Consider the following 27,043-nt stretch of genomic DNA (forward strand, 5'->3'; position numbering starts at 1 on the left):
AGAAGCAGAGAGAGAAAGAAAAGTGAGAGAACACCTGTGGGACGATGATCGTGTTGGCTGGTGAAGGCGGAGAGTTGGCACCGAGTCGGCGATGCGTTTCTTTGAACTGCAGATTTCTTGGCAGGACATAACAGACAGCTGATGTAACTTACGCTTAAGGGAAAAGAACAACATTGCAGAGAGCGGACCAGCACGCTGTTAATCTGTAGCTGACCTGATGGGCCCGTCAGAAGTGGAAGAGAACAAAGTGCAAGCTCGCTGCCAGCTTCCATCAATATCAAACAAACTCAGCACATACTCAGAAAAATACTTTATTGGACATTTAGGAGAATAGAAACACGATCTAGTCATCCGCTAGAACAAGTGCAGTGCAGATGTTTACATTTCAGTCATCCAGAAGCAGAGTTTCCTGTCACCTCCGATCACACAGAGCGGGAGCGTCCGGTGCCAGCTGAGGCCCGATCCCACCGCGGCGGATCCGATCGTCACCGGCTGGAACGACAGCAGTGTGTGAAATAAAACTGGAGCTGCTGAGAACATTAAAAAGATACCGATCTGGGCTGTGAAAGGCATCTCACTGACCTGTGGGTGGCCAAGATGGTGGAGGAATAACTGACTGCTGATCTTTCCTGGACACCCGGTGGTGGCGAAGAGGTTTTCGTTGGCTCGGGACCACCTTAGAGGAAGAAGACAGATCGAATTAACCGGCTTTGTATATTAAAAACAGCTTGAAATCTATAGAAACATATGAAGATGTTTGAATTCACTTTGACTCAGCTCTTGCACATTTGAGGCCAAGGAATGGTGAGTTTCTGGCGCTTAGGGAAATGCAAAAGTCTTAAAATGATGAGTAGATCCACTCACTTGAATAACCGTGCTTTGTCGATGTGCGCCGGTCTCTTCTCTTGAGGGTAACTGCAAAAATAAAGACAACACTTGAGCACATCTCGTCCTCGTCCTGCGCCATCTCCCCCAGTCAGTAAATCATCCAGCACCAGCAGTTCATTAATCACCTGGAGCGAGTTATGTCCCAGATGAGCCAGTCGTTCCCCGCCACAGCGCCGACTTTGATCGTGTTCGTGAGGCACCAGTCGGCCGACATGAGCGGAGACTGACCGCAGTCCAGAGACAGGATGGCCTGCTGGGTCACCAGGTCGTAGAAGCGGATCGTTCCCCTCTTTTCTGCCACCATTAACTGAAGAGGAGGAACGAGTCGGTTTTTAAGTCTTAGTAACTCTGGGATAACACAATCAGTTTGACCTCAGAGTAAAGAGTGTTTATCTGAAACTAATCCTTCATACTTTGAAGGCTTCCTCTGAGTGCCAGCACACACTGATGCCAGGAGAGCGAAGTCTGAGAGTGGTGCTTTCATTTCCATCCAGGTCCCAAACCCTGAAGAGATAAAACCAGCAGTAAAATGAAAACCAATAACTGAGGAATCGATGAGACAAATACAAAGTCTGAACTGATCTGACTTTAGTGTTTTAATATAAAAAACACAGATCAAGTTTGATCAGTTCATGTTGTGGAGGTTGTATTAGAGAGGTAACAAATACTGTGATTACATGTTAGTTTAATGACTAATGAAGAAGTGTTAAACCATAGACTGTATAAAATATGGATGTAGTCTATGTGATGTCACCCATCTGTTCCTGAGCGCTGTTTTGAAGCCAATCGGCGGCGGCGGCCATATTGGAAATGCTGAACTCAACCAAATTTGGTGTGATGCATGAGGCGGGATTTGAGCCTCCTAGCCAACAGCTATGTGTTCCCGCCTGTCAGTCAAGTCAGTCGTGTCCTTATTTGGGCAAAAACTCGTAATCTTAATATCTTCTGCCGATAGAGAAAGTAGTTACGTAGCCCTAAGCCGTTTTTTGAACCAGGCTGTAAACATGTTTATTTCTGCTGTAAAGATCGTCTTCTTTGAATGGGTGTGTATGTGGTTTCCTGTGTTTCTGCAGTCAGCCTCAAGTGGACACTCGATGAACTGCAGTTTACAACACTTCCGCATGGGCTTCATATTTTTAGACCGGAGGTTGCCGCTTGTGTTAAACACAGTTTACAACAATTAATGTGAAAAAAACCCACTAAGGTTAGATTTGTGTTATAGTTCCGATGTTGACAGGAAGTGCCTTTATTTTGAAGAATAGTAATAGTGGGGTAGATCCTTGTTGAAGATTCCACTTCACGAAAGGTCAAGTTCACTTCAAGAGGAACCTTTTAGCGGTCTTTAAAAGTCTACAAAAATGACCTCCAGGTTTAGCTCAGGTGTTAAACTAAGTGCCTCATCTACTAAGGCTGTAGTAAACGGAGGATTAGGGCGACATTAAAGGTGACATATCACACTTTTTTCATCAATATATATTGGTCTAAGAGGTCCCCAAAACATGTCTTTAAAGTTTATGCTCAAAAAAACACTTTGAAATCAGATTTTGGTCTGCCTGAAAAGCCCTCTTCTTCAGTCCTCCTCAGAACAGTCTGTTTTCTCTCTGACCACGCCCCCTCAGGAAGTGGGTGTGGCCTCGGCTGTCCAGCACGTTGATCTAATGTTTACATGTTGGCTGAATATACATGGCTGCTCAGAGATCACGTTACTTCAACCCTCTGAATCTGATCCAGAATCTGATCCTGACGGAGAGGCGCCTGCAGCAGGACCTTTCTGAAGGATTGGTCACAGATTTAGTGTTTCTTGTTGTTTTATTTGTCAGTATGTCGACGTGTGTCTTGGTACACAGCTACAGCTACAGCTATGAACATGTAGCTATGTGGCTATGCTAACTAGCGCTAGCACTTATCTATGATAAATAAAAATCATCCACTAGATCTTCAAATCTTCCTTGTTAGCACACATGTGTGCAGGGAATGAAAAACGGAGGAGGGATTCAGTATTATTTTATACAGTCTATGGGCTGAACAAGCTCTGAGCTCTGACTCCGTGACAGACCGGATATTGTTGTTACGTAACAAAAACATGGAAGTCTGAAACGGCTCGTTTCACACACATTTACAGAAAGGTGGAGAAATCAGAACAGGGGCAGAATGGATTCTTTTCATTCTCGGGGGGTTTGTAGACAGGGACACATATTTCAGGTAGAGAACCATTAAAAAGTCCATTTTGCATAACGTGACCTTTAAGGAAGAAACGAAATGTACGAATCCTGGAATAAAGTTGCACGTTTATGACATTTAAGTTGTAATACTGGGGTGCTGGTGGCCTAGTGATCTAAGTGCCCCACGTACAGAGGCTTTAGTCCTCGTTGCTGAGGTCGCCGGTTCAACTCCCGGCCGGTTGACCATTCGCTGCATGTCCTCCCCCTCTCTCTACTCCCACATTTCCTGTCTCTCCTCAACTGTCCTAACAATAAAGGCGAAAAAGCCCAAAAATATAACTCCCAAAAAACAGTAGCTAAGTTTTAATACTGCAAGGAAAAGAAGAGGTACATTTACGAGATTAGAGTCCAAAATATATGAGAATAAAGTCTTAATCTTAGGACAATAAAGAGGTGGTAATTACAGGCTGTGGTTAATCTATCTGCAGGCTGATATCAGAGGAGAAGTCAGCTGTCCACACAAAAATGAAGAACGTGGATCATCTTTTGAAGTTAGACTCAACAGCTGAGGGCAAACAGATTCAGATTCAGAGAACTTTATCGATCCTAGAGGGGCGATCTAGTTTGCAGCCTACTAGCTAGTCAAATAAACAACACTAACAAACAGACAAACACTAACAGTCACAACACTCAACATGTCAGTGACAACAGATATGTAAGAAGGAGCTTGTCATAAAAGAATAAGACAATGGTTGCAGAAGCATGCATCTTTAATCAGACAGCTTTCGATCCAGAGTCCTGATTCTGTGGTGTTGATGCACGAAAAGATCGGGTATCAAGTAGAGTTGTGAAACCTATACTTAAGTATAATCTCACAAGATTAGAGAGGCGGCTGTAGACTGCTCTTATGATCTGTCCCTTCAAAGTAACATAGACTCAAAGTTAGTACTCCATCGTACTTTAGCCCTCAGAGCTGGTGACCCAGGTCCGTTCCAGACCTGTGGCCCTTTACCCTACTATGTTTCACAGTTTTCTAATCTTGATCAACTAAAGCTCCAACAAGCTATCAGCTAACTTCAGATGGATTGGCGCCGACTTATTTCTGGAACAAGATGTTCAGACAGGTATTTTTAAATCATGAAGAACAGCAGGTGGAAGGACACTGAGAGTCAAAGTGAGTATTTGTTTGAGCTGTATGTGGGCGGCTGTAGCTCAGTCAGTCTGCAGGGACTTAGCTTGGGGACCAGAGGGTCACTGGATGAAGTCCCAGTGGACCAAAGTATGAACACTGAGCTGGTAGCTGGAGAGGAGCCATCTGGATGTCCACATGACCCTGTTTGTGTGTTGCATGTTGAGTAACAGTGGAGTGAAGTTTGTCTTCTGACATTTGTCTCATACGGAGCCTCCCTGCTCCTCAGAGTGTCGTGAGGGCTTTAAATCAGCTCTCATTGGTCACGTAATGAACTGACTGTACTTTATATGTGAACCACGCTTGTCCTAAAAATCCAGGATAAGATGCACCCGCTTTAATTAACACCAAAGATGAGGCTTCAGCAAAAGCTCCTAAAATAGCATCAGTTTCTGAAGCTTACATAACATCTGAAGGAGTTCATCTTGCTGAGGTTTCTCTTCGTAGGACGTTACAGGAGAGCAGCCTCGACTCCAGCAGATGTAAAGGCAGTAACTTACTGAACACTGTGTGCAAAAAATCTCCTCATAAAACAGTGTTATTGTTTCTTCTCCTGATGCTTTCACTTTGAATAATTCAAGCTTAACTTTTGCTTGCTTCATGCAAGATGCACGAGGCTTCATGCACTGATTGAAGACGAGTCTTTATCCAACTTCTTTCTGCACCAGATTTCTTCAGCTCCTGGTCGTGCGTAAGTGATGACCAGAGTCTCCCTGCTTTTCCAGGGAAAGGGTCTTTTTTCTCAGATCAGGCAGATGAATGTTGGACTCCTCTCTCAGTGAAAACGCCGGCCTGACGTTACACCGAGCAACGATAGCAGGGGCAGAGAGGAGGAGGAGGAGGAGGAGGAGGAGGAGGGGAGGGGAGGGGGGGGTTCATCACCGCGGCCTGAATCTGTGTTACGCTCCACTCACATTACAACAAATGTTTCGCTGTGGGCGGCCCGCTGCCATTCATTTTCTGCGGCGTACAGCGAGGGCAGCAGGAAGCACGTCAACTGAGGAAGAGCAGAAAAGTTGAACGGCTTCCTACTTTGTCCAAATGAAAACAGAAGGGAACCGAACGCCGACCGCGAATCAAAGCCCGTCCGAGGATTATGACCGATCTTCATCCAAATAATAGTAGATTCTGAAGCGAGAGGAGACCTATGATAGCAAACGCAGCAGAGGAACACCGCAGTAATGGCAGTGTAATGGATCAGTGGGGATGGAGAGAACTGTGGGTCCTGAGACCTGGATCTTTGGTTTACCACATCTGAACTAGACGAGAGGGTGGGGAAGGGGGCACAGGGGTGGCTGCAAGTGTTTCTGGGAATTTCAGACTAATGCTTGTGAAGCATGGGAAGGCGCTGACTGATGAGGTCATGCAGAAGACATCATCTTCTAAAGCACCTACAGAGAGCATGTAAGAGTGGAGTGTGTTGTTGGAGGGATTGTCAGGGAGGATATGCCCCGTCTCAGATGGTGACCTCGGTAAACACTCCACTTTCCCTGCCTCATCTCCCCTGCAGCAGGATGCAGCCGAGTCGAACTCCTGCAGACTCAGTCCAGAGCCTCCGCCGTGGAGCATGATCGAGGCTGAGAGAGGAAAGGAGAAACAGAAAACCCCCAGACCACACCAGGAAAACAACGGCTAAACCCTATTCTCTCAGACCGAGCAGCGCTCAATTGCACGCTACACCACCAACAGCCAAACTGTGGTCAACCACTCTGCCCTTCAAACGCTGAGCACCGGCTCCCCAAAAAAACACAACCTCCGCCAAACGAGGTGAAAGACGTGAGACCTGAAAACACGCATGACCGCCTCTGATAAAACACGGTGTAATTGCACAACACTAAATCAACCAATAACACTTTGCTTCCATCAAAAACAGAGTTGAAAAGGACATCTGAAGTCACGTATTGTTGTGCTATCTAAGTGGGATAACAGCCTGACCGGGGCCTTACGGGTCGTCAGTGTTTCCAATACGTGGAGGAAACGGGAAATGCCGTTAGCTGTGTGGTGTGATTTATTGTAGAGAGCAGAGTAAATAATCCAAGGTGACTCTCTGCAGGGAAAGAACTGGAAGAGACAAACAACATAACCCCGTCACAGGGCCTCAGAGGTTTACCTTAGTGAAGGTGCACGATTACTACACAAGCATCTCTTTCACTCACATCGGATCTCTTGTTTCCTTGTTTTAATGATCTTTACCTGTCAGACTAACCAGGTTCTAGAGCTGCTGTGGGTTAGAGTACGGTCGACCATGTTGTTGTGATGCTAATCTTTCAATACCAAGCACTGGTACAATAAAACCGGTTAGCAAATAAACAAAACTGAGGAATAAGTTAGATTAGCAACATTGGTGTTTAAAGGGTAAAGTTTGCTCAGAGCTTGGCTGCCATCTTCCTGTGATGTCACGCTCATGGTTGGAAGCTCAAACATTGCTACCATGTCATACTGCATTACTTCTTCCTCAGTTTTGCTTACTAGCTACCCAGTTGTACTTTCTCTCAATCCTATCAACACATCGTTTAAGGTCAGAAGTTGTGTAAACCTCAATATTCTGAAAAACTAAGGTCTTCCTGATTGATAAACAGCCACTAAAACAATGTATATGAAAGTCAGGAGAGATCTCGGGCCATATTTTAAGCTAAAAACACAAGTGACCGCCTGCTAGCTAACATCAAAGCACAGCTAGCATTAGCATTCCGCCAATTACGTTAATAGTTCTAAATAAAAAATTAAAGATACAACAAGAAAAGGGAAATCTATTATTTTACAGGTGACTACTTTCAAAGTGCTAATGTTTATGTTGGAGTCTATTTTACGTCACGTTAGCTAGCTAACGATACAATGTTTAAGTACAGTGCTTTACGGTGTTACAGCTTTAAAAGTGACCCTGTTAACTGGCAACTTTTAGCCTGTTACTATTTAAAATAATAATAATTGGAGCTACATGTTTGGATAATATTTTTTATTAAATTGTATTATCATTTATGTATTCATTTTTGGCATTTACTGTACTTTTCACATATTTTAATGTATTACTTAATTTTTATTTACTTATTTATTTTTGGCAGGCTGTATTATGATTATTTATTATTTTTACTTTTCACTTATCTAAGTTTATTCCTCCAATTTTAAGCATTAATTTTTTCCAGGTATTATTTTTATTAAGATTTGTACTCTCCATTGATTTTAGTTTATTCCTTCATTTTTTATTTATTTTAATCCTTTTTTACTGTCTTGATTTTATTCATTTTTCATTTACCATGTTATCACTGTCTCTCTTTAGCCTTGGTCTCTTACATTTATTGATCACTGTAACTTCTCTGTTTGTTCTTTGTGAAACACTTTGAGCTGCAACTTCTACGCATGAAAGATACTAAACAAATAAAGCTGGATTGGATATTTGGAAAAAGGCCTTAATAGGCTCTAAATAGGCTTAAGCAAGAGAAAATGTTAGCTAAAGTGATGGCTAAGTAATAGAATAGTTAATGCATGAGACATATTACATTGGCACAAAGTAATGGATAGTAGCTGAAATAAACAAAGCTAGCTATCACTGGCTTGTATTTAAAATTATAAGGTTTGTTAAGTTATAGCTGTCATTTGAAATGTAAAATGTTAGCTAAATAATTGATGAAGCTAGCCAAACTAGCAACAAATAATGACTGAAATATATGATGCTAAATGTCAAAATTCATTGCTAACGGCTAAACTAAGAAAAATACTAGCTTTCGCCTAAATACAAAAATAGTAAACAGTGTTATAACATCAAAATGACTGTAACAATATCCCTCTCTCTACGACTCACAGAATTGAATAACATCCAGACTGTAATCTATCTTTAAAAGCGTATTTCGATGACGGTTGCTGTTAAAGAAAGGGAACAAGATCTGATTGAACGGAGCTAAAATAGAACCGAAATACAGGATTTGGTGGGAACATGTCCGAGCTGTGGAGCCGTTTTAAATCGTCTCCCTTACAGAACATAAGGGATTGGGGAAATGCAAACAGATTATAGTCGGGAACAGGACAAAATGCTGTAAACCATATACATGATGCAGCAGCAGCAGCAGCAGCAGCAGCAGCAGCAGCAGCAGGTGTGCTGTCCCGAGTTCATCTATGAACTCAGTCAACCCCAAATCCCTTCAGCATCCTGCAGTGTGGCCTTGTGATCTGTAGATGGCAGATTTCCCCACAGACTCTCTCCCCTCTCCTTCTATACTGATACTGAGCTGATTTAGTCTACATAAAAACCAATGTAAACTCCCCTAAGGGCGTGGAGTCTGGCTCCCCACCTCGATGCTGCAGCATCAGGTTGCACGTTGGCTTCAGCCGAGTTCCCACAACTGCAGGGGACAGTGATGACAAAGCTAAGCAAACTTATAGTAGAGGAGCCGCTGCCAAGCCTAACAGAGTGATGGAGAGGTCATGAGAGCATGCATGCAGGCGTACACCTCCCTCCCTCACTTTCCTCCTCTCACATCGAGGCTCGGTTTGTGTGGGCTGACTGGAAGGTCCTCTCCCGTTAACTTGATCTATCCCTTGTTCCGCCTCTGTCTTCCTCCCGCGTCCCATATTTTCTCAACATGACAGAATTTAAATCTTTCAGCAGATGGAGTACACTGCTGTTTTCTCTGGCCGGTCAGCGGAGGAAGGGGAAGAGGAGAGTGGACGGGTGAGAGAGGGGGAGACTAGTTTGGCCTGATGTGGCGAGACGAGGCTCCGAGCCGGACAAGAGGATCATCGAGACGGATCCGTCAAAGTGTTTTATAATGACAAGTAAAGCAGCTGTCAAGTCTAAGAGAAACAAGGAAGACAGAGAGACTAGACTGGATCATAAACCAGATTAGAACTGTGTAAATTAAGAGTCTACATGTTCTTTAATCTGATGGTTAACAGCCTGCTCTTTGTCTTCCTCAGAATTTGTTGCATAGACAAATAAGGTAGTTTAATTGATTGATTGGTGGGCATGTTGTAACTGTGTGCGAGGGGGTCAAAGGCCCACCACAGCCTCAACTCTTTGCCCATGTTTAGGGTGACTGATACTTAGGTTGAGTCTGCAATTTCAGCTCTTAACAACATGCCTAAATTGTCTTTTAAGCTAGTGTTTGATTCAGTAGCGGAAAACATCACAAATTCCGCCTCTGTGGAAGATCTGCAGCCTCTCAGTTTCTAGCCTCATCATCCTTGCAGTAATCTGAGTGGACGGGGATGCTATGATGATGAGATCCTGCACTGTAAGCTGCCTGAATGTTGTCTGAGGCAGATGCAGAGGCAAAAAAACACCAAAAACAAATATGGCGAGCGCTCCAGAAGAACCTGCAACACTACACTACACATACAATCCAGAATCTGACCCTAAAACAGGACGGGGGGGGGGGGGGGGGGGGGGGGGGGGGGGGGGGGGTGTTGAAGAGTTGCATCCGGCTGAGAGTCTCCAGTTAACAGGGTCAGTGTTTAAACCAAAACACCGGCCGATCTCTGCCACGGCTTTTTGAGTTCAAAGGATTTTAAAGCCGTGTTGAAACGTCTTTGTTACTCGCGCTTATCTCCTCTCACGTGTTGATTCAGTGAATCCATCTGTGATGAAATATAGCACCATCTAAAACAGACCAGCTGAGTCTCTTCATGCTAACAGGCTAACTGTTGTGTTGCTCATAATGATACCTGCCTGTCCGTCTGCTCCTATGGTGTCATCTGTGATGAATGGCATTCCTCTTTGTTTTACTGCCCTCTACTGGTCCATTTTTCCTCCATATGTCACTGGCCTGATTTGCACAATGTACCCGGGACTTCAGCCCGCGGTTGAAATGCAGACAACAATGGGGGCACAGGAACCTTTTAGTTCAAGGAAAAGTAGTTCGAGGGACTAAAAGACCCCGGAACTCGTGCACCTCAAAATGCACAGTTCCTCATAAAGTCCCTAGTTCTTTGGGAAAGTTCCTGCTGTTGAAAAGCACCTTTTGTTGCAGTGGAATCAGTAACAACCTGCAGCTTATCTTTTGTTCATTAAACAGGAAATACTTGGACCCTGTGCATGTTGTAGGAGATCCAGCCTTCTGGTGTAAAGGGGGTTGTCCGAGCTGTGACCCCGGCTCCTGACACACTTTTTCCCTCCTCAGCACTAATTGAAAAGAATAATTTGGGGACCCTGTTGAACATCCCCCCTCAGAGCGGAAAAGTCTTTCTGCAGCTAATTGAGTTTCCACATTTTACCAATTAGCTAGAAAAGCTACAAAGCAGCTCTGTGCTTACGCAGAGTCACACCGGAGCGTGTTGTGCTAAGCATCGTGTTTCACTGTGGAAACACGGTCAGGACTTTCTGCACCATTAACAGAGAACAGGACTGAAAATCAGAAGCTGGGAAAACACACACACACATATGCACACATACGCACACAGACACATGGAAACAAATACGGTTTGGACCTGCAAGTGTGGTCATCGCTGACGGATGCAATTTGCTTCCCCTCCGTGGGCTCGAACACCAAATGGTTAATGTAGCTGGTGTGGCCTTCCATCACCTAGGCAGCAGTAAACAACAACATGTAAACAAAAACAGCAAACACGTGAGGAAGACTTTTAAATGAGCATCTTCTAGGAATCTTCTGTGAAACACTTCCTGTCTCACTAAGTACTGAATGTCAGCGCTAAGTAAAGAAAGTCTGACATGCTCAGAGCTCAGAGCTCAGGCCCGATGTGCTCCAGATGTTCCTCTACCTTGACTTCATGCCGATCCTGCAGATCAGAAGTCAGCAGGCGTAGCTTTCTGTCAGCTGCAGCGGTGCAGAATCTGCAGAGGGGAGAGGGAGAGGGAAAAGAAAAAGGGAGGATGTGAAAACAAACAAAGGAGAGAACATCAAAACAGAGTCAGACTTTACAGACACAATGACAGACGACATCTCTCTCTGCACACACGCCTGCGGCCGCCGAGACTGACACCTCCGCCTGAGAGCGCCGGTGTGTGTGGTAGAAAGTTGGACGGCGATCAGTGGAAGCGCTGCCAGGGAGATTCTAATTGCACGTAAGATAAACAGGGAGAAAAACAAGAGTCCTCACGCCATTCACCCGTGGCTCCGGAGGGAAAACCTGCACAGAGAGGACTTTCCCTCTAATCAGTCGCGGTACACACAGTGCCCGCAATTATTCACACAATTACTCTACCTCACTTATGACAAGAAAAACACAGGAACACAGTATGAGCAGGATAAACAGACAGCGCTTCACACGTTCGCAGGCACAGATGGATTTGGCATGATGTCACTACAAACAGCCGTAACGTGCTGCAGGGTATTACTGTTAGAGTAGATTAGATTATATTAGGAGAGCGGCTCCAACGCCACAAATTAGAGCTGTGCTTTGGATTAAAGCAGAGAACACACTGGGACTCTTTTTGACTCTGAGGCAAAGAAAGCTTCTGACAGAGCTCCTTCATTTAACAAGAGAAGAAGAGTCAATCCTTTATTCTGTGAGATCAACATGAAGAATAATAACCGGAGGACTTCTGAGCATCTTCATTTGAGTCCAGTTTTTAGTTTTGCATGTGATGTCCAGAGTGGTTTTTAATATTTGAATTCTTCAAACAGAAAAGTTAAATGTGTTTATGCAGGTAGTCAGATGCTGTGTTCAGGGACTCTTCATAAAGTCAGTAAACTGCAGATCTTCTGATTACAGACTAAAGTGGTCTGTGATGCTGAGACTGTACTACATCTCAAGCCCTCTTTACTCTCCTCTTCTCTATTTCCATCTTTTCTCCTCTCTCCTTTCCTCTCCTCTACTCATATCTCTCCCCTCTCTTTTCTCCTCTACTTCACTTTCTTTCCTCTCTTTCTCCTTCTACTTTTCCTTCTTACTTTCTCCTCTCTTTTCCTTCCATCTCCTCCTTTTATTTTCTTTCCTCTCTGCTCCCTATCTACCTTCCCTCTCCATCTCATCCTCTCTACTTTTCTCTCCTATCAGTTCTTTCCCTCGCTTTTCCTTCCTTTCTCCCCTGCTTTCCTTCCCTGTATTCCTCTTCTTTTATCTCCTCTTCTCACTTCCCTTGTTTTTCTTCTCCTCCCTTTCTTCCTCATCTCTCTGCTTGCCCTCTCCCCCTCTTCCTCTCCCTATCTCTCTCATCTCCTCTTTCTTCTCTATACTTCACCTTCTCCCCTCTCTCTCCCCTCTTTCTCCCTTCCCCTTCCTCCCTTTCTCCCTCTCTCTCAACCTCATCCCTTTCTCTCTACCCCACTTTTTCATCCATTCTCTTCCTGTCTCTCTTCTCCCCTCTTCTCCCCCTGTCTGTCCCCCCTTCTCTCTCATACCCCCTTCTCTTTCTCTCTTTCTCCCCCTCTCTCCCTCCCTTCCTCTTTCTCTTCATCTGCCTCCCCCTCTCTTTCTCATCTCTCTCCCCCTCCTACCTCTCTATCTCTCTCCCTCTTGCTCTTCATCTCCCTCCCCCTCTTTCTCCTCATCCCCCCTTCCTGTCTCTTTCTCCCATCTTCTCCCTCTCTCTCTCCTCTTTCTCCCCCTCCTTCCCCCCTCTCCCTCCCCCTCTCTTTCTCTTCATCTCTCTCCCCTCCTTCCTCTCTCTCTCTCTCTCTCTGTCATCTTTCTCTCATCTCTCTCAATACTTCTCCCTCTCCCCCCTTTTTATTCTCTTCCCCTTCTCCTTCTCTTTCTCCCATCTTCTCCCCCCACTTCTCTCTCTCTCCCCCCCCCCTCCCTCTCTCTCTCTCTTCACCCCCCCCTCTCTCTCTCTCTCCCCCCTCTCTCTCTCTCTCTCCTTCGTGCCGCCCCTCTTCCTCTCCCTCTCTCTCTCTTCTCTCTCCCCTTTTTTCCCCCCTCTCCCCACTCCCTCTCTCTCGCTCTCTTCGTGCCCCCCCCCCCCTCTCTCTCTCCATTCCCTCTCTCTCCCTCCTCCCCCCTCTCCTTCTCTCTTTTCCCATCTTCTCCCCCTCTTTCTCTCTCCTCTCCCTCTCTCTCTCCGTGGCCCCCGCTCGGAGTGAAGCCTGTAGAAAGTTGTATTTTCCTGGAAGGCCATCAGTGTGCAGATCTCAGGGAGGGATGGAACCTGAGTGGGCAGTCATCAGCGCAATAACATGCGCGCACGTCACGGGGCTGGCTCGAGGGCCCCGCGGAGCCGACCACAGAAGGCCGGGAATTATCGCTGCCTTTCCTTTTCAATTACAGAAAGCTTAAACACCTCCGGAGGGAGCGCCGAACCTTCCCATGTAGCTCTCCAATTAGGAGGAAACTCGCTCTCTAACAACCTGCAGCTCGGAGACTTCCCTCCTGTCCGAGGACCTGAAACAACTTGGCTCTGCTTCAGGCAGCTTCACGGTGACAGTGAGGAGAGGCTCTGTGACCTCCTCTTGTCCTGCTCACAGGAGGAGTGTTTGTGAAGCACCATGCTGTTGTGTTTTCACACAGTGGATGTCAGGTGTCAGACGTACGGCCTCTTTTTCCTCCTCTCAGTCTGACGACCTCTTACATAACGAGAGTCCGACTGAAGCTGCAGACGTCCCTCTGTACTGCCTGTTTTTATTAAAGGTCATTACTCACACTGATTAATGAGTCTGTAAATGTGTCAGCACGTCTCATCCAACAGACGGACGGAGGAGCTGGAGGAGAGCATGTCAATCAAAGCTTCTCAGCTCCTCTAGTCCACAATGTGAAGAGTTACAGAGCTGGACGATGAAACCTCTCATGTGCACGTCCTTCTTTTCATAAAACATCTTCTAGAGATTCTAAAAGTGATGAAAACAGAAGTTTAAAAGGGGAATGTGTTCAGAGTAAGTTGGGACAACAGAAGCCTTTGAGTTGTCAGCTGAACAGGATGGCATCGAAGCGATGTGCTGACCTTTTGGAACACATTGTGTGAATTTGGCAGCTTCATGCATTAATAATGTTGCTGTTAATAAGCCTGTCTTTGCATATATTCAACCATAGGTCACTTTAAAGCAGCTGATTTGCACTCAGGACTCCAGAGCTCCTCGGCTGCATCACGTTGGCAAAGTTTATTATCAAGAGACACAAGATTGCACAGATGCCACCGAAGACATCTCAATGTAGGAAAATTATTTCAAAGACGCAAATGTTGTAACTCATAGTCCTTTATAATACAATATGATGGTAGAACCTTTAGTTTGCAAGCTCCATTAATGTGTCTGTAGTGAACAGATCCACAGCAGCTGATGTGAAATTGCCCAAAGAGAGTGCCAAATAACGGCAGCACAATCAGCTTTATCTTCTCAATCTACTGCATGATGTGTGTGTGTGTGTTTCAAATACATGGACCAGACATGACCATCAACAGGCCGGGGGGGTCTGGCACCGAGTAGTTCCTTGGGCACCTCCTCTTTTTGCATTCTCCATACGGGATGGAAGTAAGGTAACGTTGGTTCAACACTTCCATCAAAGGCTCAGAGGTGTAAAGCAGAAAGCCTTCCACACTAAGGATGTGAGTCTCCTTGATACGTGTTGACATAGGAGTTTCTAGCCCATTTGTTGGGGGTGTTGAAGCACCTCTAAATTGAATCCCCAAGCACCCATAAAATTTGAGAGATTTTACTATATGTCCTTTTTAACAAGCTAGAAACGTTTCAAAAACACACAGTACTTGGTTGAAACTTAATATTTTAACAGCAAAAATACAGGCAGCTCCACCACGGTGTTTACATGTTGTGCATTGCATTTCAAATGAAAGTCCGAAAAATCACTCCAATGTCAATTTTTGGTATTTTTGGTACTCACTATAGGGGGCTGGTTTACTCCAGAAACATACATACTGTTTATGTATATGTTGAGGAGCTGCTGTATCAAAGTGAGTTTTCTTTCCTCAGAAATTAGGGTTACCATATGTTTCTCTCTTTTTCTGTGGCTCAGCATTTAAATAGCCTTTATCAGATTTGATGGTCTAGTCACAGACTTCCCCAAAAAGTGTGATACTTTTCTTTCACAAATGTGGGAATGAAATTGCATTAAAATGTAGAAAACAGTGAAATGTCTCTTGCCCGTCTCAGCACCCCTAAACATCCGATCCTAGAATCGCCCCAGCGTGTTAATAAGTGCGTTAGAATTCCTTTTTTTAGATCCCTACACACATAGTCACTTAATACGTGTACACACTATGAGCAAATGTTTCTTTTATGTTGCAAAATGTCACCAAAGTGTGCCAAGGTGTTTTAATGGTGGGTGCCAACCTCTCTGCCACCATTTGTGCTGGAGTGTGTTAACCTACTCTACCAGTGCAAGTGCCCTGCATCATTCCTGCAGCCCGGTCGCTTATGCACATATCTTGGCTGCACCAGTCTAATATATCAGAGCCTGTGGAGGCGGTCTTTTGGCTTCAAAGCTCATAATGGGCGGCATGAAGGCACGTAGTCTGTTCTATAAACAGTCAGTGATACAGCTGACCCACCAGCTGAGAACCCCAGGTCCATTGCCCAAGGTGCCCAGTCTGCAGCTGCAAAAAACAACCTAATAAACTACAAAAACTAACCTGCTTTCTTGTTTATTTATCTTTCTATTCATACTGAAGAAACTGGATGGACTAAGCAGCCTCTAACATCAGTCATGATAGGTCTCAAGTTGTGCCACTGGAACTAATTTGCAGCCAATATGTATGTGCATAAATTCCCATTTCTATTGCAGTTCACAAGTTACACAGTGAGGTGCTACAAAGTTTACTTAAGTCACGACACAGACAGACAAACTGGCACTACAACAGTTTCCTGCAACATGCAAATTCTCATGAAGGGTGCTGGAAAACATCAGTCGTACCTGATGGTGGGTATCCGGTCTATCCTTGACTCTGGACTCCACGCAAGAGCATCAACCCGCAACTCATGATGGAAAGCTCGAAGGACGTTGAATTCAACCCTCTATCTCCATCCTCCTCCTGTGGGTGACAAGAACATGTTTCAGGAACGCATATACAGAGTGTTTGCATCATCATCCAGTCTATGGTTTGCATATAAGTGATCTGGATGAGTGAAGCTGCGTCACTCACCGGGAAAAGAACGGTGCCGACTACCACATACTGGTTTCCACCGTAGGCCAGCAGAGAGGCAGGAGTACCAGAGCTGAAAGGACTGAATTCAACCACTTGAACGTAGTCCTCACATGGCACTGAGTATGTGGGGCTGCGGCTGGAGTCCTCCTGCATGATTGTGTATCCTGGGGAAGATTTGTGTCCTTAACAAGAGATGGACATGAAACAGATAACATAAAACATACTTTTATAGTGTTGTCAATACTTTTTAAAAGATATGTCTCTCTAAAGTCTGAAGATCACAGTTACAGCAGTGATTTTTGATACACAGTCATGTGAAACCAACCTAATTCAAATTTTAAGATATTTTAAAACATGCATATCTATCTACATAGACATTGACACAAGAGAACAATAAGGGTGTTTTTACAAGAGCATATAAGTGACTCTTTAATTCGGCACACATAAAAACACACAGTTTAGTGATGTATTTGATTAATGTTTAACTAAGTGGTGATACTGTACATGTGTAACAGGGCAGATTTAAGGATTAGATTTATAATCCTGTATAAACCAGAGGCTTATAGCTTTAAATATAGATGCCGAATTGAGTGTTATTAAGTCCTGAATGTTTTAATATACCCCACATCCTCACAGGTTCACAGTAAGGTCAGGAGTGTGAAAGTTTCACCTGACACTGATCTAAAACGTGACCGCTATCTGGCTCTGGAACATGAGATAAGCTAGCAAACAGTTAGCCAAACAAACGTGTCCACTTCCTGCTTTCACAACTACACGCTCAGATGGATGACATTATAATTACCTCTTTGTTTTAAGAGTTTATTCCGATTCAAAATAAAGCACTACTTCTTGAAAATCCACTCTGCCTAGTTCAGTATGAGTCAAATGATGCGCGCGTTTCATGTGCTGTCAAGCTACTTCCGGGTTCAGCGTGGAATGTACCACTACGGAGAAATATGAAGGGGGGTTTCACGGATTGTTAAATCAAACATCTGATCCATACAAGTTTTGTTACTACAAAATCAAGCTTTCAACTTTAATAAGACTAAAAACACATGCGTAGTTTCCTGTTGTGGAAATATTCGCTTAAAATGCAGTAAATAACACTTCCTTTACTTGAGCTCTCCCGTTATTGTTCGCCGCAGCTGATTGGTCAGGAGCAGTATACGTCATCAGTGATTTAAAATTTCAAAACAGCTGCGGTAAGTCGTGTGACGAGTGATCTCGGAGGTGAACTACTGCAATATCAGAGGTTTGCTTCATTCAATTATCACTGTTAGTAATTTAATTCATCCATTTAAGTGTATTTATGTTGTGCATATTACTGGAGTTAATATAAAGACACATTTTAATATAATCTTAGAGAAATATGAGTTGGCTTTGTGCCATTGTGTCTCAAAAGGTCAACAAATCTTAGTGATCGGACCTTGTTTGTGTTTTTTAGAAGTCAAATGGCTTCATTTTGCTTTTTTAATGCTTCATTTAAGTTTTTATTCTAATTCTTGCATTTAAACTTGATTTATTTGGTATCATGTCATATAGACACTTGAATAGACTACTTTCCCAACTTCATCTTTGTCACATGTCAAGTTAAAGTGCTGTATTTCCTTTTCTTACTGTTCCAGGTGAAAATGGAGCTTTAAGTGACCATTTAAAGGTGATGCTGAAGGTTTTCAGGAGAGTGCCACAGGGTTTTAGACTCTGAGAGGACCATCATCCATGGAGCTAATGGCATGTTGATGGTGCTGCAGCTGGCCATGGCTGAAGTCAATAAGCAGGTAATGATTCAATCGCTTAATTCAAAGAGCCTCTGTTGCAAAACACACAAAAATTCAAAGAAATACTTTATTAATATTCACAAAAATGGTCTCAAAGTATAAATGGGTTAAGGGCAAGGGGAAATAATAATAATACATTTTATTTATAAAGCACTTTTCTAAAAACTCAAAGACGCTGCACAAAGGATAAAACATCATATAAAACAACATGATAATAAAAGCATGAATAAAATAATTTAAAAGCAGTCATACGTTAAAAGCAATTCTAAATAGGTGGGTTTTGGTGAGTGAAATCTACAACAGGCCCAATATCTGACACTAGAAAGGTGCATTATGTCAAAAAGTTTGATTTTATTTGTTTATTTTATTTATTTTTCATTTAAAAGGACCATGAATATTAATTAACATTTTTCTAAAATATGCCAGAGTTAGACAAAAGGTTAGTTTACATGTAGTCCCTAGAAAGGTTCCATAAAAAGATGAAGATTAAACAAAAACAAAATAAAGTATAATAAAATGAAAATAAAAGGGAGAGGAGAAACCAAAACGCAAACAAAAAGAAAAGAAAACACATTAGAGTACATATAACACCATAAGATTAAAAATGGCTAAAAACTACAGAAGGAGATGAAGACAGTCTTTAAGAAAGTGGCCACGGACATAAATACAGGACAAGACAATCAGGAAGCAGGAATAAGGAAATGTTAAGGAAGACCCATGCAAACACAACAGGACAACATTTACCAGTGCTGTACACAATCATTAAACTAGCGGCATACAATTCACATGAAGCACAGATACTGAGCAACAGATGCACACAATGAATAGAAACAAGCAACAGTAAGTTAAAAACACTGCATATTCAAGATAAACTAACCACTTTTGGTGCTCTTGCTAACATCATGTTATGTGACCTTTAAGGAGAGAGTTTAGAACTAAACCTCAGAGGGATCAATACTCAGCTGATTATTTGGAGCTGATGTTTTCTTAAATTCATATTTAAACCAACTGATAAGATAAAAAGTGAGAACTCTTTATATTTGTTATTCTTCCTGTGATCATCCAGCAGCTCAAAAACAAAGCTGCACATGCCCAGTCCACATCATCATGGCCTAACTCAATTGAACCATCAGCCTGGCTGTCATCATTTAACTGATGACATTACCACAGGTTTCCGGCTGAGTCCGCTCACGGCCCACTCCTGGACTGTGGGAGAAGGTCTCCTCTCTGCCTGTTTGGACTGATTGGTTCCAGGCCGTCGGTAATTACGGCCGCTGCTTTCACTGTTTCTCTTCCTGTGACAGCGCTGCGGAGAGTTCAAAGTGGCTCTGAGTGATGTCCTGATGGCCTGGAAACACTTACTGTTAGACAAACTTCACCTGCCACCCCCCAACTTTGCACGCTTGGAGAACTATGATCTCATCCGGGAGGCTTACCAATCCTTCCTGAAACGCTCCAACACGGTGGACCTGGTTGATATCTTCTGCATGTACAAACAGCTGAGGCTGGCGGACTCGGATCCAGATGAGCCTGTGAGCCCGGTGAGTACACTGATGATCAGATTGGCGATTGAGTCAGAGATCAATAGATTTATTCCCCAAATCACTTTTTTTATGTTCTCACCACAAAGATCCAGATGTTTGACTTCTTATCTGGCACCATGGAGGTCCGAGAGAAGCCAGACTCGTCAATCCCGTCAACGCCGTCCAGTCAGAGCAGGTGCTGCAGCTCCCAGGTAGGCCCAGTCCTGCTTTAATACAATCGACTACATTTAAACAACATGAAACCCCTCTTTCCACTTTGCCCTCTACCCTCACAAATATTTATTCTCAGGAAAATGAACCACTCTTTTTCTGCCCCCTGGCAATTATCCACACCTTTACTTCCCCAGTCTTCACTCCATTTCAGTCTGGACTCCATCCTGCTCGCTCTGACAGGAACTCTATATCATATCGCTCAGATTTAAGAGTGCAATGTGAATTCAATTACCACGCACATGTTTAAAAACACAACATAATGTGTGGCTGGAGAAGAGCTTCTGTAACGGAGCCTCTCTCTCCCTCCACTCTCCTCTGTCACTTGTGAATTTATGAGTTTTTTAGTGGAGGCTCGCCGCTGCACGACCGGTGAGAGTGATGTAACTCCTGGAGTTTAATACGAGCTGTCAGCTGCTGTTTTTAGTGGTGTTGTAAAAAAGCTGTTGTCCCCTTTGGTAGTTTTATAAACACAACCTGCGCTGGCCTGGAGTCAGAAGCTGCTCTAAAGGGATAGTTTGACATTTTAGTAATGCACTGATTGGCTCTCTGATGGGGGAATGTTAGACGCTTAGCTTAGCACAAAGACCAGAAACAGGCTCAAACAGCTGACCTGGCTCTGACTGAAATAACAAATCCCACCTTTGCTTTTTAAGTTGTATTTTTGGGCTTTTACCTTTTATTCGATTGGACAGCTGAAGAAAGGCAGGAAACGTGGGGAGTAGAGTGAGGGGGAAGACCTGCGGGAAGGGACTCGAACCAGCACCTTTGCAGCGAGGACTATAGCCTCTGTATGTGGGGGCGTAGACCGCTAGGCCAGCAGTGCCCCAACAAATCCCACCTTAAAGTGTCTTTAAAACTCACTTATTTTAGGGCCTGTGGTCTCAGCGCCCCACATACAGAGGCTATAGCCCTCGTCGCAGAGGTCGCTGGCGATTCCTGGCCGCGACCATTCACTGCATGTCTTCTCCCCTCTCTTTACTCCCCACATATCCTGTCTATCTACAGTTCCTGTCAATAAAGGCAAAAACGCCCCAAAAACTAACTTATTTATTAATACAAAAAATCAGCAGTGTAAAAATGTAGATCCTGTTCGGACACCTCAGCTTCCAGGAGATTCCTCATTGTTACGCCTCAGTCTTTATCTGGATTCTGGAGCAACAACAAGATCCACTAATTGGCTTCCTCTCCAGGTTCCTAGAGTTAATTCAGAGCTGCTGGAAGATCTGCTTTTGCTTTTCTGCACATTCTGCATGGAACTCACTCAAAGCACTGGTTTCTTTTAGTAATTTCAAAACCTTAGTTGTAATCTTTTTAAACTCTGATTGTACATCATTAAAACAGAGATTCTTCTCATTGGTTCCAAATCCCTCTAGCCAAAACTAAGAGCTTCACTCTAACTATCGACAACTCCAGAGTCCCTCTCCCCCCAAAGTCATGAGTCTGGGTGTCATCCTGGACAGTACCCTCTCCTTCGAAGCCCATATCAATAATGTCACCGGTCTGTATTTTCACCTGCGCAATATCAACCACCTCCACCCGTCCCTCACACCTAACACCGCTATTCTCGTTAATCCCCTGGTCACCTCCCGTATTGACTATTGCAACTCCTTCCTCTTCAACTTCTCCATAAACTTCAACTGGTCCAGAGTTCAGCATAACCAGAACCCCTTTCATCAAACACATCACCCCTGTCCTACAACAACTCACTGGCTGTCTGTCAAATACAGCATAGAATTCAAGATCCTTTCTCACGTTCAAAGCTCTCCAACCTCCATACCTCTCTGATCTCCTTCAAACATACACACCTCCCACACTCTCAGATCCTCTTCCTCCATGCTCCTCACTGTCCCCCGTGCTCGCCTAGCCACCATGGGATCTCGAGCTTTCTGCTGTGCAGCCCCTAATCTCTGGAACTCCTTACCACTAATTATCCATAACTCAGACTCTCTCACAAATTTCAAAAACCCATCTTTTTAGAACATCATATTCTCTGTAAACTCCTCTCATGTACCTTTTATTCCATGTCACCCTTCCATTCATTGTGTTCTTTTCATATTGTTTGTTTTATCGAGCGCTCTTCCTCTCCAGGTAAAAGCTGCAGTGCGGAGGGTTTTCTGCTCCTACCTGAGTCTCCTCGTGAACGCTAAGGATGACATGGCCCTGGCTCTCACCCTCGACGTCCCCAGCCGCGCTCTTGGACGTCAGGCTTTCACCGCCGTAAAACACGCTGCACAGAGCAACAACACCTCCTTCTTCTTGGTAAGAAACACTCCTCTCAGCGTGAGCTTATAGGCTTCAGGAGGGACGTACACACACTTTATATCACTGGATAAACACAATCATGACATGAAAGTGTCGTAAATCCTCTCTTATGCATCACTCTCTTCGTCCTCTTTGCAGGGGTGACATCTTTCGTGAGGGCCATCCAGCTCGGAGGGAAGGGGTACGCTCCAGCTGAGTCCGACCCGCTGAGGAAACATGTCAAAGGCCTGTCCGAGTTCGTCCAGTTTGTGGACAACCTGGAGGAAATACTGGGGGAGATTCCTGACCCAAGGTACACACTCTGGCTTTTGAAAGAAAATGGTACTCACAGTCTGTTCAGAGCAAACATACACACAGAGAACATGTGTTTCATTGGATTTAGTTCTCTTAATACTGTCACATCTGTTTAGATTAACTGTGTCATTCAAGCTCTGCAGTTTTTTCCATGTCAGTGTATTTTTAAATCACTATTTTGCAGAAGCTAATCCTAACAAGCAGCTTCCAACAATGCGCCTCTATTAAAAGCTCTGTTTACTTCGCGGACGTCTAACGCTCATAAAGGTCTGAGTCTTCACAGAAATCATCCTGAGCTGATTAGGGGAATTCAGGGATTCCAAGGAAAGTTGTGTGTGTGTGTGTGTTTCTCTCTGGCAGCGTCTGAGGTCAAACACAGTCAGCAGCGTGATTTATGACGGAGTGGGATTTTCTTTGAATTGCTTCACTTCTTTGAGAGACTCTTCTCGGTTTCCTCTCTTGTGTGGCCGATTCGTTTCTTCTGAGTAAAACTGATGCTGAACTACTACTGTGAATATGAGGATTATTACAGGCCGGGCCTGGCAGTCACCTGTGCTCTGAATCACACCTGTGATCATCAGAATCCACCTGTCCCCCTGCAGGTTCTTATCAGATCCTCTAATGACTCCCATCTACCTCTCATGATAACATGGATTGCTAAAGCATGTTCATCAAAGCTCTTCTTGTTGAATAAAGAGTGAGCTCTTACTTTGATGAATTATCATCAAACTTGATCACTCCTGAAATCAGTACAGATTATTTTTGATGTGGAGGCCCCTGGCAGCACAACTAAAGAGCTTATCAGAGATGATTTAGCCGCTCCGTCATGTGAGGGGTCGAGCTGTGAGGTGAGGGACCTGAAAGGCGTTTTTTAACAGGAGGGACTTTACCCTTGAACTACGTGCGTTTCAACCGGAGGAACCAGGGTCTTAATTTAGTTCAGGGGTAGATAATCTCCCCCCTAAAAAGCCCCTGCATTGGGGGTAGTACTTTTCCAGGGGGCGGGGCCTGCAATGCTGAACGTGTCTGATTGGTAGATTAACCGCATGTTTTTATTCCTCCCTCCGTCCACAATAACATCACACACATCTGTGATTCACTTGATTTCTCTTTCTTTCATTACTTTTTATTTGTTCTATCTTTTTTGTATGTGTGTGTACTTTTCAAAGAAGAAGCTGTGATTCTCTTGATTTAGCAGCTTGTAACAGTAGTCTTCTCTCACCCACCATGAATGTGTCTCTCCGGTGTTCCGGCTTTAAAAGTGACCCTGTAACTGGAGACCTTCAGCTGAACGTGTCAGTGTTTTCTTGTCAAATTTTATTTTTTCATAAAAGTTTTTTTCATAATTTGACAAGAAAAAATTTTTTGAATTTTTTTTTTTCAAGTTTTATTTTTCAAAAAAAAAAAAATTCAAAAAATTTCAAATTTTTTTTTGTCCAATTTTTTTTTTTTTTTCAAAAATTCAATTTTTTTTTGTCAAATTTTCTTTTTGTCAAAATTTTTTTTTGGCAAATTTTTTGTTTCAAATTTTCCAAAAACCATTCACAGTCATTGTTTTTTCTATCTGTGATTCACTAGCAGCTTGTAACAGCAGTCTTCTCTCAACCCACCATGAATGTGTCTCTCCCGGTGTTCCGGTTTTAAAAGTGACCCTGTAAACTGGAGACCTTCAGCTGAACGTGTCAGTGTTTGTGGAGTTTACACAGCTGTTGAAACACAGAGGGAGTCCCTTGGAATGCAAACTAGTTTGGTTTTTATTTAGGTTTCAAAATATCCTCATCAGATATTTAATGATCGTCTAAAGACGTTTATGAGGGATGCATCCAGTTGAGAGTCTCTAGTTAACAGGGTCGCCGTTTAAACCAGAACACTGGTCGATCTCTGCCACAGCTTTTTGAGTTCAAAAGGATTTTAAAGCCGTGTTGAAACGTCTTTGCTACTCGCGCTTACCTCTCACGTGTTGATTCAGTGAATCCATCTGTGATGAAATATAGCACCATCTAAAACAGCACCAGCTGAATCTCTTCATGCTAACAGGCTAACTGTTGTGTTGCTCATAATGATAACTGCCTGTCTGTCTGCTTCTATGGTGTCATCTGTGATGAATGGTATTCCTCTTTGTTTTACTGCCCTCTACTGGTCTGGTGGGTGTAGTGCTTTTTTTTTTTTTTCTCCATACGTCACTGGCCTGATTTGCACAATCTACCCGGGACTTCAGCCCACGGTCAGACAACAATGGGGGCACAGGAACCTTTTAGTTCAGGGTAAAGTAGTTCTGGGGGCTAAAAGACCCCAGAACTCTTGGTCGAAATGCACCTTGAGTTGCAGTCCTGTTAGCGACGTTAGATCCCCTCAGCCAAGCCGTAACAACACATCCTCATGTTTGTGTAGTAGTGGACTCGGCTCTCGCTGCTCCTCTGAGGGTTCTCGGTTCATGCAGACGTATGAGAGCGCTCCACGTCTGATGAGACAGCGTGAACTCGGCCAACACGTCTTTCATCAGCAGTGCCTGTACGCTCTCAGCGGAGGACTCTGTTTCCTCAGACAAACACCTTCTGTGGAGAGTTCAGGGCCTTTGTTCACCGAACATCTGTTTTCCCAAATGATTCTGTTACTGAGCCCGGCTCACTCTCATCAGAGCTGGGTCAGAGCTAGACCACCCCTCTCTACCTTACTCTCTCTCTCCCTCTCTGTCTGACATAGAAGTCAGGGACAGAAACGTTGCTAATAAATGTATTTCTTGCAGGTTGGACAGCGTGCAGGATTTCAGTAGATGTTTATTCATCTCGTTCCTCAGACTCTTGCTGTTTCATATCGCCTGTGCAAGACTGCAACACCAAAAGTACGACGTTGCAGGATCAATATGAAAGAACAAAGGCATGATGATGGTGGGGCTGCGTTATGGGCTGTTGTGGACTCAGGGTTCAGTAAAATACAGGTCTGAGCTCTTAAAGTCAGAGACCGGTTGATTAAAAGTGAAGCTGCAGAAGATCTCGTGAAGACTTCTGAAGGCTTCTCTGAGTTTTCAGTTTCCAATCGTTGCTCATGTCTGAACCCTCCAGATGAAACCTGTGAGTGCAGCAGAAGACTCTAGAACAAAGCATTGTCCCCTCACCTCTTCTGAACGTCTCTGTGTTTTCTCTCTCAGTGTCTGTGGAGCCAGGCTGGTGACGGCCATCAGGGCCGCTCTCGTGAAGGGACGCAGCAGCGAAGACGCGGTTTATGCAGCTGAGGAGACAACACTAGAGCTGAAGGAGAGGATCTGCCGGCTCTATCAGATCCAGAAACAGAACTCTAACGTCAGCGGGACGGGGATCAGCCCTGCCAGGGTAATGTATAACCTCTGCGCTCCAGTTTTGGCTCCTGTTCAAACATTCACACAATCCATCGTCTCTAACGGTCCTGTGAGGTAATGTTGTTGTGTTTGTTCCTCTGCAGCCAAGAGCGTACGCAGTCAATCACGCCACGGCGTACGGAGGTCGGGACACGGTGAAGGTGCTGGCGCTGCTGGATGAAGAAGCTCAGACTCTCCGGATCAGAATAAAGCCGACCTGCTGTCTGAGGATCAGCCCGTCCTCAGTGGAGATGAGGGGATCTGCATCCTCACGCTGTTCAGGTAGACACTAATGTTCATGCAGACAAACTGGAGCGCTCTTTGTGTTTCCAAGAGGGACCAAATTTGTTGAAAGATTTAAATCCTCTGCAGATTTGTTTGGAGCTAAAGATCGGTGCATTACTTTTGTTTGGATTAAATATCTCACAGCTCTGGATGGATTATTTAAGACCTGGTGCAGACTTTCTCAACCCCCAGATGATGGACTACTCGCTGAATTGACTCTTGATGTCCTTGAAGTTTACAAAAGTCTGGAGGGACAATCTCGAAATTAATGCAGTATTAGAAACGATGCTAACCAGACCAATCCCAGGCCTTGTGGTCTGCGTTGATTTGATTGCGTAGTTATGTCTTTGAAAGCTGGTTCTGCAACAAATCCACGTGGTAGCATTGCACAGTGGGTCCGCCCTTTTCCTAGCAGAAGCCTACGCACAGCCCTGAATGCAACTCCTCCAAAACGTAACTAAGTGTTGAAACGATGCAGACGCAACCCTGTGATGGTCTCATGGGTAGCTTCATACTTCCTGCTTTTGCAACATTTCCGGTATCATGCCTACGCCGATTCAGAGCCGCTATCCGTCTCCTCTCTTTTCTTCGCAATAACTGCAGTTTGATCGCTGCTGCTAGACATTTATAAGCTTTAACTTCAACATAATTCACACCGAGTCTTCGTAGTTCCCTGTGCAAGAAGAAAGGGAAACTGGGAATATGACTAGCATGGAAATCACACCGCCATCTAGTGTTTGGGTGGAGTATTGCAGAGTGATGCACAAGGATGTATTGCTCATGACAGCAGCGGCCACTACAGGCTTAAGGCGGTACTACAGGCAAATCAGGCTACATGCAGGGCCTCTGCGTAGGTAGGGCACGTGAACTACGGCGAGATTGATGCAGAAGTATAGACCAAGCTTTAGAAACTGAATCTCAGAGACATATTTTACTTTTGTCTGACATTAAAACGGCCTGATGAGCTAGTATTTATTGAATCATAAGAGTGATCCGTCAATGAACAGCATGTTATTACAGCTTAGTGTTCAGCTTCAGCTCACGTGGATCTCACGTTGAACTTGCATAAATACGACCCGGACCAGGACTGATAAGACTTTATTGGAGG

General features: G+C 44.2%; 1 protein-coding gene across 1 annotated transcript; it reads right to left on the reverse strand.

The window, feature by feature from the left end:
* Window positions 1-295: 295 nt before the first annotated feature.
* Window positions 296-17,165, reverse strand: nup37 (nucleoporin 37). The gene is given in 11 exon segments (XM_034673230.1): window positions 296-492; window positions 583-676; window positions 865-915; window positions 1,014-1,195; window positions 1,302-1,392; window positions 10,660-10,754; window positions 10,951-11,023; window positions 15,994-16,096; window positions 16,099-16,111; window positions 16,223-16,407; window positions 17,028-17,165. Coding segments are annotated over 10 exon segments (972 nt in total). The 5' UTR covers window positions 16,379-16,407; window positions 17,028-17,165; the 3' UTR covers window positions 296-378.
* Window positions 17,166-27,043: the final 9,878 nt, after the last annotated feature.

The sequence above is a fragment of the Notolabrus celidotus genome, chromosome 21 (genome assembly GCF_009762535.1).
Source record: "Notolabrus celidotus isolate fNotCel1 chromosome 21, fNotCel1.pri, whole genome shotgun sequence".
Lineage (NCBI taxonomy): Eukaryota > Metazoa > Chordata > Actinopteri > Labriformes > Labridae > Notolabrus > Notolabrus celidotus.